Raw genomic sequence first — 14,593 nt, 5'->3', positions numbered from 1 at the left:
GAACGAAATAGGACAGATGCCTTTGTGTACTTAAAAGTGCTACTGTTACGGGCATGCTGTTGGGTGCCCCTACTCATCACTGCTTTGTGGGTGAACTTGGTATTTGAGAGGAGGAGGAGGAGCAGGTAGGGCTGGCTAGAGCCTTGTGCAGAGCTGGATGGTATATCTCCAACTCCTTATATGCCTTTTGCCTGGGCATTTCAGTCCTGCCATCCAGCAGCCCCCCAGTGACCTGGTACTTCTGATTGCACAATTAATCCTGATCTGTTATGTATTCTCTTGTGTTCCTGCCTGGATTGTTTTCAGTGGAGCTGTCTCCTCCTGTGCCTCATGAGCTCTCCCCAGACTGTGCTTGTCCTTCAGACCTACCGACAGTCTAATCCTGCCACAATATTTTAGTGCAACTTATCACTTTCCTTTATCCCTGCCCCATGTGCTTTTGATTTTTTTTTTTTCTGGGTGTCCCTGGACTGTAGCTATTTCCAGTGCTGCTTGGTGGCAGTCCACCAGTCTCTGGGGTTTCAGCAACACCTCGGTGGGGTGGTTTCCTCTTGACACCTTGAGCTCATTATTGCAGCTTACTCTTGTGTCCCTGGAGAGTCTGAAAGGCAGTATTATCCCTTTGCTCCCTACTGAGCTCAAGTCAGCTCACACTAAAATAAGCAGCAGAAACTGAGAGCACACCATTCTGACAGATGGCACAGAATCCATGCTTCTCTGGCCCACCTTGCCAAGTTGGGACAGCGCATCTCTACCTGAGGCACTTACGTGGTTTCCATGACAATAGCGTATGCTACTTCCCAGTCTCTTGTTGGTCTGTTGCCTCTATGGTGGCAGAGCTGTTATGTAAAGGAGCATTTTTGCTTCCATTTTTCAAGTGGTTGCAAATACCCACTTTTGCGTACCCAGCTTAGGAAGGAGGCAGCAAGTCCCTGGCAGAATACCTTGCCAATGTGCCTCAGCTCTGGAAGCAGCTGAGAGAGGTCAGTATCTCTGAAGGATGATGCTGTGCTCTCATCATATAAAACGAAATCTCAGTCCAGCCAGTAAGACGTGCTTGGCATGGGGTTCCTTCTTGGTGTTGCCCAGGTAATGGGCACAAGTTGAAACACAGGAAATTCATGTTGCCCAGAGAAATTGTGGAATCTCTGTCTGTGGGGATATTCAAAGCATGCCAGGACATGGTCTTGGATGACGTGCTCCTGCTGATCCTGCTCTGAGGAGGGGAGTTTAACTTGTCTATCTCTAGAGGTGCCCGCCAACCTCAACTATTCTGTGATTTTCTGGCTCTTGCCCAGCATTTAGTAATGGAGTCAGAGCACACTAGGGACCTTAGTTCACTTGGGAGGGCTATTCTAAGCCCCTACGGAATTTGGCCTTTTGTAAGGATGATAGCAGGAGGCAAGGTGAGAGGCTTGATTCTCTGTTGCTGAGGGTCTGCCAGCGCAGGTTCAGTGTTGGGACTTTGCCATGGTGGTGAGGGTGGAAGAAATGAAGTCAGGTCTCTCATAGCAGAGAGGTTGATGAGCTGTTAAAGGAGGAACCAGGCAACTGTCTGCATGTCTGAACAGGAAACATCACCACGTGAACCAGTTTGCTTGTGTCGCTGTAGCCTTGAGAAGCCCTGATGCCCCTGTTTTAGCATAGGTAAAAAGCATGAAGTCCTCTTTCTGAGCTGAGGTGGGCAGCGACATCCAGGCAGCATACAACTGGATGGAAATGCGGTGAGTGAACTGATCTGAGGAGCGGGCAGGCTATCTAATGGTTTATGCCAGGGATTTGAAGCAAGGATTCCTGCTTTCTCCCCTTAGTTTCAAGATATTCATCCTGCTGCTGAATATCTTGAAGGAGGAAGGATTATGCTTATTCCCTCCTGTGTGAGGACAATGACAACAGTTACCTGTTAGTAACACCAATGAAACATTGTTATCCCGTTCTTGCTGAGGACAGTGTCTCATGTGGTTGTGAGATAATGCATACTTCTAAAAATACCCTCCTGACGGCTGATATTTTGGTTGCCTTGACATCTTGGGGCTTTACTGGCACGTCAGGATGCAAGTTGTTGCACTCTCATGCATCATCTGAGTTATGCTCTTCCTCCTTCTTCTGCTGGAAGAGTCTTTCATGGGAAGGTGAGATGGAGGGGCAGTGTCTTTACCCTCTGACACTGAAACACAGTTTCAGCCCTTGGAAATGTTCATGGTCCTTGGGAATTTTTCTCAAGTGGATGACCTACATTGGATTTTGCTTTTCCACGTGCTGTTTTAAAACTAAGGTGTCACCTTGTCATTGTTCCCTGTACTTCAGCTTCCCGTGGGCCAGCTCAGGCAGTGTTAGGCTACAGCCTTTCCACTCGCTCAGCAGTTCCTCTTAAGTGGGATGATGGGACAGTGATGTGACAAGTTTAGGAACCTAGACAGATTAAGGCAGAGAGATTAATAAACTTCCCAAATGTGCAGCAGCTCAGTCATGTTTGAAATGTTTTCAGGAATCGCAGCTGTGAGAGGTCAGGACCTACAGTGAAAATAATACTAAAAAAATCTCGCTTCTGTTTCCCCCCCCACCCCACCCAGTAAAGGATAATGGAACAGGAGAATCAGCCACGCGGGCAGGCAAGCAGATATAAATTAGAGGTGACAGCATGCATATGAAATATGAATTTGTTCATAAGATACCTGTAGCATAGAACATGTCAGTGCAAGGTGAGGGGTAGGCATGGGCCTACATGGGTGTTGCACAGTAAGGTGGGCAATGTGTGTGTGCAGACTTGGTCACTGATGCCCCAAAGTGTCAGCCAGTGTAATGTCTGTAACTGGAAGCAAGGCACTAGGTGTAGGTGAGGGATACATGTATGTGCACGGGTATTTTAGCATCTAGAGCATGTTTGTGTGGTGCAGTTGGGTGGTGCATAGAGACACTTCCTTAGTGCTGGAAAGAGGACGTCTGTGTGTGTGTGCTTGCAGGCTGTAACTGCTTCTGCCCTGGACCAGGCTTGGTCAGCTGTAGCCAGCTCTGAATGCAGAGACCCATCTTCCAGAGTCTTTCTATAATACCACAAGCCTTCAGTTCTCCAGGCCGTCTTAGGATGAGGGTTACAAGTCTGACATCTAGTCTTGTTCTTGTTTTTCCTTCACAAACTCCTACATGTAGTCTCTGAATGGAATTGGTGGAGCTGGGCTTATCTCAGCAGCAGTAGGTGGGTAGGAGACACTACTGGCAAGCCCCTGGGTTTCTCGAGAGCTCTTGTTGGGACAGGCAGAGAAGGCAGTAAGGATTTCAAGGCCAATCTGATAACCTGGCTGATCAGAGAGATGTTTTCTGCTATTTAAAAATAAGAATTTTAAATCGGAACATGAACCTCTTGTGCTCTTACCTTGATCTTATCAATGTTGAGAACACCTTCTGCTTGGACAGGGGCCACATCCCTGGAATGACTTCCCTGTCTCTTATCTCTTGCATCTGCATCCTAAAAAGCCACTGCAGAAACGTGCTGGGTTTTCTTCTCCTAAAACAAGGGACCTTTTCAGCTTGGAACTGCGCAGGAGATATGCTGGCCTGAACCTTCTTGGCAGATGCCTGAGCTATTCACAAATGCAAGGCATACTAGGTGACAGAGCAGTATTGGTGCAAACCTCTGGTTCTGGCTGCATAGCACGAAGTGAAGATTTCTAAGAAATCAGAAGACTCTTTGTATGTCTGTACATACATATATATACACATATATATGTTGCCCCTTCCATCACAGGCTCCCAAGGTGCTTTGGAAGCATTGCTAAATATAGCATCCCAGAGGCAAATAAATACCATGATTGCAATTTCAAAGTGAGTTAAACTGAGAAACCATCAGAGAATGTGACTTGCCCAAAGAGAGACAGTGTGAGGAGAACTGAAATCTGGGCTTTGATCTTCAAACCGCATTTCTTCAGCTGTGTCCTTACTCATACCATATCATGCAGTCTAAACAACTGTGACATCTCAGGCAGCAGAGATCCCAAACTGCAGCTTGCTAACCATCTGACAAACCCTCCTGGTTGTCTGTAGTACGTGACTAAGTGCCTAAACCGGAACCTGCCCTTTAGAAGCAACAGGAGAGACTAACCTCCCTGGCTAGTTGCATTTTTGTGTTACTTGCTGGGCAGAGGCCCGTCATGGAGATTTTAGCACTCCAGTTCCCTAGGAGTTCTCTCTTGTCTCCTGTTGATGGGTACACCTCTGCTGAGCAAAATGGAGAAAGTCCTGTGCTAAGTGAGAGCATGAATACCCACTTGCTTATTGGGGAGACCAGGTCCCCCTGTGCTCCTCCCAACCCAGCCACTGACCTGCGTGCTGAAGGTCTCTGTGGTGATGGCTGGCCCTGGAGAACCCCAGCCTTTGGTCTGAATAATTCCTGACAAATGACTTTGTCCAGAGTTTCCTCAGTGTGGGGAAGGATCCAGTGTAGCCAAGGTGGGAACACCTCTGTCTGTTAAAAACTATCCCAAACATCTGGCTCCAGACATTGTTTTATGTAGCATTGCTTTTATTGGATTTCATGACAAAGGCTAACCAGTCTTCAGCCTGTCCATAAGAGCCAGAAGACACACTGTGATGTCTCTCTCTTCTGCTTCCTTCAAGAAAATAAATTTTATTGCTCCCCACTTTTCATAAATTCCTGCCATGTATACATGTACTTTTCATGTATTCCTGCCATTACCCGTTAAATTATGTAAGTGCTTGCAGAATAGACATTGTGGAATGACTATGAGTCTGTAATCCAGACAGCACTGCAAAAGTAGTGAGTGGCTGGTGAGTCAGGAGGCTGACGTCCTATTTTCGGTGCTATCCTTGCTTTGTGTTCTGATGCAGGTTGTGGGTCTGATTTAAGAATGGGGAGGTGGGGAAGGGTAGAAAGGAGGTTAGGACTGAGGTGCAGCCCTGTGACCGGCTGCCCAGTGTATCGATGGTGGCTGTGGCTGGTGGCACTGTGGTTCAAGGGGGCTTGGAAATGGCAAGGCATGTTTCACAGAGAGGGGGACAGATTTGGTGACTTTTGGGTCACATCGAGTGATGGAGCACAGAGAGAGGGGTTGGGGATGGCAGAATGTCACAGCAACTCTGGCACTGTTTCCTGGCAGAGCTTCAAGTTCAAGATGGCAGATCGGGCATGTCTTTTACCACTGCATCCAGGCCCACTAGTGTTGCTCTCTGCTCCCCTTTGTTCGCATGGCTGTGGGAACCTGGCACCCATTCCCTCTCCCAGTCCCCAGAGCTGTAATCCTCTTTTCCCACACACCTCTCCCATAATACACCCACTTCCTGTGCTTGGCTTCAACAGCCGGGGCGGTTTGTCCAGGGGCAAGCTCACTGTGTCAGCATGCGTTCGCAGCCTGCTCATGCCAGGGTAATTAATACTCACTTTGCAGTTTTAATTTGGGTTCCCTTTAAGTTGAAAGCAGCATGTTGCTCTGTGCCAGCCTGCCTGGCCAGAGGGAATCAGGTTGCCCTGGCATCATGCAAACTGGAAGCTGCACATGCCCAAGTATGCACCACGCGCCAGCTGTGTGAGAAGCATGGTACTTGGGGTTCCTGGCCTGAAAGGACTTTGAGGGCAACCAGCTGTGATCCCTCTGGAGGGAGGATGTTCCTGCCTACAGGGAGGGCTGGAAAGGGGAAGGTGGGGAGGAAGGAGACGACACGGCAAGCGGTAGTGTCACTTGTGTACAGACCAAAACTGCTAAGGACTCTACTCGGATGTAGTTGAGAGTTTTAGGGCCAGATCGTGTCTTGCCTGTGCGCGTGCGCTTGCTTAGAGCTCATCTTGTGTCCTCTCCTACTCAGGCACACACAGACCCTGTGGTGTGTGCCAGGAAGCACAGGCCATTTTGTATCAGAAGGAGAGAAAGTGGGGACAAGACAGAGTTCACTAGTAGGGGGATGTGGGTTCATTGACTTGTTCCTAAGAGGTTTTTGTGGCCTTCAGAGCATGATCTTCTTTGGAGTGGTGAGTTCCCCAAGTTGACCAGGGACCGCTGGCAACCTGCCCCTCTGAAGGATCGAATCATCGTGCAGCCTCCTTCCTTCAGATTGTCAGAAGGGTAAAATCAAAGCTTGCAGGCAGCTTTCTCAAAGACATATATCAAAGATGTGTGAGAGAGAGGAGAAGAAAGGCTTATCACACTGGTGCCAGCAAGGACCCGTAACTGAAATTGGCCTATTTCTGCTTTTGGGCAAGTGACCAGCAAGCATTTGCTAGGCCTATGAAGTATACCTTCCAAAAAAGTTCTGTGTTGTCGGTGTGGTGGCACTTCCCTAAGTCTGGTAGTTGCCATCTGACAACTCTGCACACACATTTGCAAATGTTTGATAGATTTTGAATTTTTTTTTTCCTTTCTAAGAGGAACAGGGATGTGTTTGTAAACTATTGAACTGCTCTTTGCAATGTGGTTGCATAGAAGGAAGTAGGTGTTAGGCAGCCTTATGCTGGTGGCTGAAGACAGGCCTTTCAGCCTTTTAGGGAAGGATAATGGAGAACACGGGAAAACAGGGCTAACTGCAAAGTTTTGTTTTTCTTGTCAGAACAGCATTCGGAGTTTACCTCTCCTTTTCTTGGAAGAGAAGGGAAAAGAGTTCTTAAAATGAAGTTCTGTCATGGCCTATCTTTTGGCTATCCCCTGAAATTAAACTGCATGTGAAACTGGGGATGGAGGAGAAATTTCTAGGAGGGAAGGGGTTTGCCTTTGAAAAGTTATTCTTTGAGCTGTTCCAGGTCTGTGACTAGAATAAATTGTTGGAGGCCCTATTGGAGTTAATGAAGAAGCAGTTAAATGTGAATTGCTGCTCCACTGGAGGAGCTGGTCCTGCTTGTCAGTGAGTATTTCTTGAAGACTGCCAGAAGCGAGACAGTAATTGAAAGGAATTCACCTCTCCTCAGAAGGTCGCAACACCTAGATGTCAATTAGTTCATCCTGGCTGCCTGACAGTGGCGTATGTATTATGCACAGCAGAAACTGAGGCACAGATGATGGGAAGTGGCTTGGTCAGAACTGTGTCTGGAATTACAGACGTAGCTAGGAGTAGGCATGAGGGTCCCCTTCCCTTGCTCACAGATGATGGTTTCACACATCGAAGTTGAAGTGTCATCAGTTTCTTTTCTAACCACCTGGCAGGGGTAAGAGAAAGGAGGACAAAGTGGAATTAAAGCAGTGTACCTGTAAATGTTCCACCGTGGAGTCTGACAGCCTTTACTCCCTCTGTAGCCGGCCTGAATATCTATCTACCTCTGGCTCTGTCCACTCCTGGGCAAGGCGGCTGTCTCACTAACAGGCAGCATCGCAGGCAGACATCCCTCTTTGCCAAGGCTCTTCCGGGGATTTATTCCTTTCTACACAAGGTGGTGGTGGGAATCGGATGTGCTTTTACAACTTGCAATTACATGGTGCCTTTCATCCCAAAGGACTTTTAACAAGTGAGTCTACAGACTGCAAAGGGATCATTCAATCACCACTGAGAGGCGTCCACCACTGGAAAGTAGCATCCTTTAAATGGAGCTCAGCAGCGTTTCCCAACTGCCGGGGCCCAAGGGTAGGAACGAAGGGACTCCTGTGCTGGATTGGCCCTGAGTAGGGGACGGGTTGTCAGAGTATGCAAGCTGATCCGATTTTGAATCCCACCAGGATACCAGAGCTCTTATGAAAGAGGACCAAAGAGTATTAAGCAGGGCTTAGTTTTGTATCACCCCTAGCACACCACTCCCGTCTAAGATGTCGTTGTGTTAGGTAACTTCATTTCCCCCCTCCTGTGGGGATTGTCATTCCCACAGCTGAAAGCACGCTTGGAGCTGTGCTTGCTTTTGCTTTGTCTGAAGATGAGAACCGCGCTTCTGTGGGATCATGAGTCCAAAACTAAGTTATTTCACAATCTGCATTTGGGATATTTTCACAGACTTAATAGGAGTAAGGGAGGGGTTTCTTGGAGGAATGTGGGTTTGTATTAGTATATTTATCCTTTACCTGTTTATCTTCTTCCCATGTACTTTCTCCTTGCTGAAACATACAATTATGTTATGATTTATGGAGCAGTTGCCTGTTTCTCTGTTTTCTGAGGGCTGCCAATAAGATTGAAATTCTGCATTACTTCTGTGGTGTTTAGTCACTGGTCTTCTCTGAGGTACCTGTATCCAAGCCCTCTCTGTACCATCTTTAGGTGTGCTGCGTTGATAATTTGCTTCAAATGTGTTTCAAACCTGATTGCTTATTTACCACCTGTATTGAAAGGTGATAATGCAATTGGTGACTACAGCACAGGTTTATAAGAGTGCGTATGTAGGCATGTGTATATGAGGGAAGAAGCATGTGTCTGGCTGCTGACAAGTGTGTGGGACCCAGGTGGTCTGCGCATAGTTGCTTGAAATGCGTGTGACACAGGTCAGCTCCCTTAGGAGCTCATCTAACTCAAATGAGGTGTGCAGTGAGGCAGCGTGAGTGTCTGCAGGCACTGAAACTACCTTCTGCTCCAGGCAGTTTTATAAGCAAGAGATGAGCAGTGCTCCCTTGGACTGTCCCCTGGATGGTGGTAGAGTTCAGGCCTTGCTTGGGTTGAGTTATGATGTGAGCAGACAAGATTTGTATGAGTGGGGACAGCTCTCTTTGTGATTTCTAAGTCAAGAGGAGGTCTGTGTGTGCACGGAGGGGTGTGCACAAGTGAAGCGCAGGTGTACTGGGGAGAATCTGAGGTGTGTGAGAGCAGGTGAACATGTGCAAGTGAGCGTGTGTGTGTGTGTGTGACAGTGTGCATCTGAGCGTGTGCGCCCTCCTGCTGGCAGCCGAGTGTTGTATCTCAGGCCCTTCTCCAGCTGTGTAAATACATTGCTTAACAAATTGAGGGCTCTGGTTAATGATTGCCATTAGCACAGGGCCCATATTAGGCTCCATTTTGTGTGAGTTACCCAGCTGCCCAAATGCCATTAGAGTGAACGCACCAGCCTTTAATGTCAAGTGTGGAGTGTTTGCGCTCCGAGGAGCCTCTGCAGGAGCTGGCCTGGGGTTGCTCATCATGGGCTGTCAGGCAGGTTTATGGCAAGTTCCATGGGGGCCTGATGCAGCAGCAGCAACTCTTAACAGCCTTCAGTAGTCAAAGTGATGTCCCAGGCATCACAGGCTGGTGCTGGGCGCCCAGGGGGAAGGGCATGCTGGCTAGGACACTTGCCCAGACTACAGGGAGGCAGCTGGCCCAAATGACGGGGTGGGAGGAATGTGTTGCCCTCTCTGGCAGCCAGCCTTATCCGTCTTCTTTCTGGGGATACATCTACAGAGCTTTGCCTTGTGCTACTCATCAGAGCCAGACCACCACATGCTGTGATCCCAAATGGTGTTGTGCACTAAGCCAGATCAGGCCTGGTCATCCCTAGAGCAGGATACAGGCTCCAAAGAAAACATGCTTTTCTGCAAGGAGAGAGCGGAGTGATTTGGTGACAGTGCTAGGGACCTACAGCAAGGTCCCTAGCAGAGGTGCTGCCTTGTCAGTCATGGAGTGGGTGCAAGACAGACCCGTACTGCTCAGGGTTATAAATGACTGCAGACTGGTCAGGGTGTTGCCATGAATGAGGGCGGTTGCATTACTGTCTCTCCTGTTACTGCCTACAGTTGGACAGAGGGCTCTCCTTACCCTGCCCTCACCTGCTGTTGTGATGGCTGTGCTGTTGAAAGCCAGCCGTTGTCTTGTGGGTACTTGAGAGGTGCCATGATGAAGAGGCATGATTTGGTTCAGTTTTGGCCTTACTTGCAGCTGCCTGACCACCTATGAATCTCTGCATTCTCCTGTGTTTTCTCACAACCTTGTCCTTCACCTCAGCCCTTGTTCTGTGCCCATCTCCCTCATGGTGCCCTGGGAAGGCGCTCTGCCCCACACATTGGCCTCAGAAGAAGACCCAGAGTGAAACCCCAGGGTGCCTTCCCACCCAAAGCCTGGTGAGTTTTGTGGATGACTTTCGTCTGTCCTCTGGACCCGTCTTTCCCCAGCCTCTCCTCCATCTGCCGTCCACCAGAAATGAACTGATTCAGCTGCCTTCCCTAATCCTGTCTGGCATTTCAAAATGGAGGGGATTGCCAGGTTCTTTGTTCCCGTTCCCTCTTGGCACTGGCGGGGGACCTTCTCTGCTCTGGAGAAGGACAAATGTGCTGATTTATTCTGCCCCTTAGCTTTGAATAGGGGTTGCTATGTTACCCTCCAGCTCTGAGGCTTGCCAGAGCACACACCATATATAACCCCACAGCAGGTGGCTATTGAGTAAAGGCCCTTAAATCTGCCTCTCTTGTTTCTTATGCTGCTGGCCAAGGTGTCAGGGGGATGTAGCAGGGCATGATTTGCTGGCTGAAACTCCAGGCACAGCTGATGCCAAGCACCATGTTGGCATTTTCCATTCTCAAGTGCCCATCTTAATTTGCAAAGGAGGTACCAACTAGGCAGGAACATGCTGCCCACACTGGCTTTTAAAGAGGCCCTTTCTGACATGAAGTCTGCCCCAAGGGGGCTGAGCTGTGACCGAGATCCTAGAGGCAGAGGCTTCCAGATCCTGCCTCAGTGACTGCAGCACTCAGGGCCTGGCTTGGACACTTCCATAGCTCTCTCTAATTTGGTGTGACTGTTTGGGTGAACCTGACCATTTGAGCAGCTTTCTGGGAAAAGTTGTGTGTGCTTGTCCTGTGATGACAAGTTAAAACCCAGCCAGGATACAGGCAGGTGGAATCAAAACATCACCTTGCCATGCCATTATGTCGTTGCAGCTGTCTGATGGACCTGACTTTGAAGTGCCAAAATGAACCTCTGTCTAACCGGAGACAGCAGAGCTGGTAATAGTTCCTAAAAAGCGTAATTCTTTGAAGAACAGTCCCTTAGTGCAGGATGAGCAAGGGAAACCATGGGTCTTGCTAGGAAAGGCCTAGAAGAGGCAGCAGGGAGGCACATAACACCAGAGCCCAGGCCATATCTCCTCTCACTGGGTTTTTTCTAACCTCCATGAAAACGGTGGTAAAGCCCTTCCCAGAAGTGATGGGAGTGAGAAGAGGGTAGGGGACATTTGCATGAGTTTCTGAGCTACTGAACTTCCCAGCATGTGGCACTCTGTAGCTCATGCATATCCCTGGGGAATGAACTCTGCAGGATCATGATTAAACACTCTGCTGGCCCATAGAGCAGGGTGACCTCTTCTCCTGGCTAAAGAGTGTTGGTGAAGCAGCTGCCCCACTGGTGCTTCTGCTTGCATAAAGAAAGAAAACGTTGGACTGTGGAGTCTGGAGCCAAAATTCTGGAGAGTTTCAATGTGTCTGGGAGTTTATAGATTAAGAAAGGGTGATTCATAATTCCTTACTGGAGAGCAGTTGAAAAATAGGACAGAAAATGAGTCTTCAGAGATGACTTGGTTTATCTCCGTGCTCTAAAGGTGTAGTAGATCCTCCTTCAAGGCCAAGTGAATCTGAATTTAGCTTCTCCATGTGATACCTTCTGGCAATGATGCTGTTCTGGCTCTGAAACTCTAAATGCATCATGGATATCCTGTTTCACTTAGTGGCTACAGGCGCCATGGGTCCTGGTTGTGTGGATCCCAGGGACTTCAGTGCTGGAGGGGAGGTGTGCATGCTTTTTTCTTGAAGGGTAGGAGCAAAGGCAGGAGCAGAGTGCTTCACTGCTTATGTTAGTGCCATTTACTGCAAGTGCAAGCATGACCATCAATTCAAGGAGGTGTAATTGTACCAAGAGAGGGACATGACAAAGCACTTGCTGCGAGAACATCACCATTTGCAGCTTATATGAGCACTGACTTCGTCCCTCTTTTTATTCCCCTGCAGAGCATCAATGGAGGCCGCCCACCGCCCCACTTTGTGTATGATCCATCCACCTTTGCCTTCCGTTCCCTCAGCACCTTGAAGCCGCTGAGCCCGATAGCTCCAGTGGAAGAACCGTCATGTGCCTACTGAAGGAGTTTCTCCAAAAACCTCAGGAACTGTCAACTAACCACCTGCCTGGCAGGGAGAAGGGGAGGTGGTGATACCCAAGGGGATGGGTGGGAGAAGAAGGGGACAATGACACATCTTTGCAATTCTGGCAGCAGGAAGCATATGGCTTTGCAGCAGTGCCTGTTTTCATACCATCACCATATCTGAATAATGGCAAAGGAAGATATTTTTGTCTTTCAGGGCAAAACAAAATAGTCAGGCCCACAAACTGCAAGGGCAGCCACCAAGGCAGTGTCAAGCACAGAGATGGCGGTAGTTGAAGGGGTTCAGTGGCTATTATGGCCTATGTGGCAGCAGGGATGAGTGATCAGGGTGTGAAACCAAGTCCAGTCAGTTTCCCAAGAGTACCTGGGTCTACAGTGCTTTGCTATAGACCTGACCCTTCTCCCACTGAGAAGTGAGCTCAGGATTGGAGACAGAGGTGTGCAGGGCTGCCTGCAAAGCAAGAAGATCCTTCTCTGGGATTGTTGTAATTGCATCCACTTCAAGCTCTCTTGAGTGGTAGACCCTAGGAGAGAGAGGTGGGAGGGTTAACATCTAGCTGTGTGTCCCAGCTGGCAACTCAGTGATACTATCTAAATTGGGATTGAGATTTGTAGAAAATGCAGTGCCCACCCTCAGTCCTCTCAGCATCAGAGAGAAGAACTTGGGGGTGACTCTGTGCTCTTGGCTCTCCTCTCTGCTGAGGCTGTGTTCTGGGATATCCAGTGCTTCTCCATAGCATTGACCCAGTACCCTGCTGCTCTAACGTGATGATGAAGGTAACTGGCATCACCAAACTCAACCAAATCTAACGTCTCCAGCAGCTTTCCATTCCCCTGTTATGCTACCTATTAAATTCTTGTAGACCCCCCCCTTTGTAGCAGTGGAACAAGTATTCCCAGGTGTAGCATGGAGTGGGAGAAAGAAGTCTCTGTTTTATGGCCACCTGTTGGTAGAAGAAACAGAAGGGGAGTTTGGGTGAAGCTGTAGGACATTTTTTCCATAGACAGTCCTAAGACAGTTAGGACCATGCTAGGCCTAGCTACCACTGGAGTTTGACTGGGATCTGGCCTTGAGGCATGTATGTGTTTTGGGCTAGAAGGCAACAGCTAATGGGACAAGCTCTTGCCTCTCGATGTGGCAGAGGAACCCCATTTGCCCTTGCTGCACCTGGTGGAGAGAATAACCTCTTCGTCTTGGTGTTCCCCACCTTGAGCCTGTCTCTGGCTGATTGCAAGGGGGAGTGAGTAGTTTACTTCTTGTCTGGGTCAAGGGGAGCAACTGTGAGTAATATAAAATAATTTTTGGTTTTAAATCTGCTCCATTGTGGAGGTCTTTGATGCTGCTCTTTGGATGAGACCACTGGTCAGTCCAGCTGCCAGTAGGAGGCCACACAGTGAACCAGCATTCACTGATGCTTTCTGGGCCTTTCATTGACAGCCTTGGGGAAAGCCCAAAGGCTGTCTAGGCCTGGGGACCTGAATCCCTCACCCCTGCCCTCCTCCCTCCCCAACCTCCCCTCATTCAGGCGGACAGAGCGGCTGGGCAAGGCGGTGAGGGGACAATACCCTGATGCTGTCCCAGCTCTGCCTGCTCTTTGGCTCCAGGCCATCACAGCTGGGCCACCCCCTGCACCAGCACCACATCTAAGGGGTTGCTTGGGCTTGCTGGCGAGGTGCCTCTGGCAGAGCATCATGGGTCCCTGCAAGAAGTCCCTTCTTCCTACAGAGGCTGAATCCTCCTGCCCCTTTAGAGACTCTGCTTATCTTGTTTTGATGGCACACCTCAGCCTTGTTACTGCTGCCAGATCAAGCTGACCAGTGCAGGACAGGAAGCGTCACCCCTTTGTACCAAACTCCTGTGCTCAGGAGAAGGGACAGCCATAGCCTGGTACCTTTCTGAAGAGGCACATTCCCTGTACAGATGGCTGGGGCAGGAGCCCCCATGTGGCCCTGCACCCTCAGGCTTTGCTCAGTGAGAGCTGCTGAGGTATTTGGCCCCAGAGATTCATTTCTGCCAGCCTGTGGATGCGGCAGGCTGCCTTCCCCCCGGGCGGGAGCGGGGAACAGGGATGTCCTGCCAATATTGTTGCCTTTTAGTACTTTTGTAACTTTTCTCTGTCTTTTCTTTTTGAATCTGAAGGAAAACAAACAAACAAAAAAAAAAACCAACAATGAAATAAAGTGTAACAGCTGCTATATTCACACCTCTGGTGGGTCTCATGTGTTGCCATCTTCTGGGTGTTTGTGGGCAGGGGTATAGGAGGGGATGGAGTAGAGCGAGCTGTGACACAGCACTGCCAGTCCCAGGCACTCAAATCCCAAGCCACTTCTGCAGGAGAATGGTTTTGAAAACAAACTAATCAGGGCCTTTCTAAAGTGAAAGCCAGGTTCTTTGCATGTAAGAGGAGCTCCCTGTACAGGTGCTCCTTTGAGACTAGCCCTGATACGGCGTATCAGCCCTCGCTGGTGCTTCCTTCACCAAGAAGGTGCTTTGGCTTTTAAGTATATGCTTTGTCATATAATTTTAGCCTCAGTAAGTCTTACATCTCTGTCCCAAGATTCTCAGCAGGCCTTGTGCTTACAGCCAGACCGCTCATGCTCCTCTGTAGTGTAACTCTAG

At 49.0% G+C, this 14,593-nt stretch overlaps 1 protein-coding gene across 2 annotated transcripts in view; it reads left to right on the top strand.

Moving 5' to 3' along the window:
- The window catches only part of LOC141479442 (uncharacterized), a 60,585-nt gene extending 46,409 nt beyond the window's left edge, over positions 1–14,176 (top strand). Inside the window, exon 5 of one of the 2 annotated variants that reach the window (XM_074168622.1) lies at positions 11,822–14,176. In XM_074168622.1, coding sequence (XP_074024723.1) covers positions 11,822–11,950 — 129 coding nt within the window. In that variant the 3' untranslated portion in view covers positions 11,951–14,176. The remainder of the gene's footprint in view (positions 1–11,821) is intronic. The other variant, XM_074168623.1, reaches the window with a different exon arrangement.
- The last annotated feature ends 417 nt before the right edge of the window (positions 14,177–14,593 follow it).

This window comes from Numenius arquata, chromosome 2, assembly GCF_964106895.1.
Source record: "Numenius arquata chromosome 2, bNumArq3.hap1.1, whole genome shotgun sequence".
Classification (NCBI taxonomy): Eukaryota; Metazoa; Chordata; class Aves; order Charadriiformes; family Scolopacidae; genus Numenius; species Numenius arquata.
This window is presented reverse-complemented; position numbering and strand designations above follow the sequence as displayed.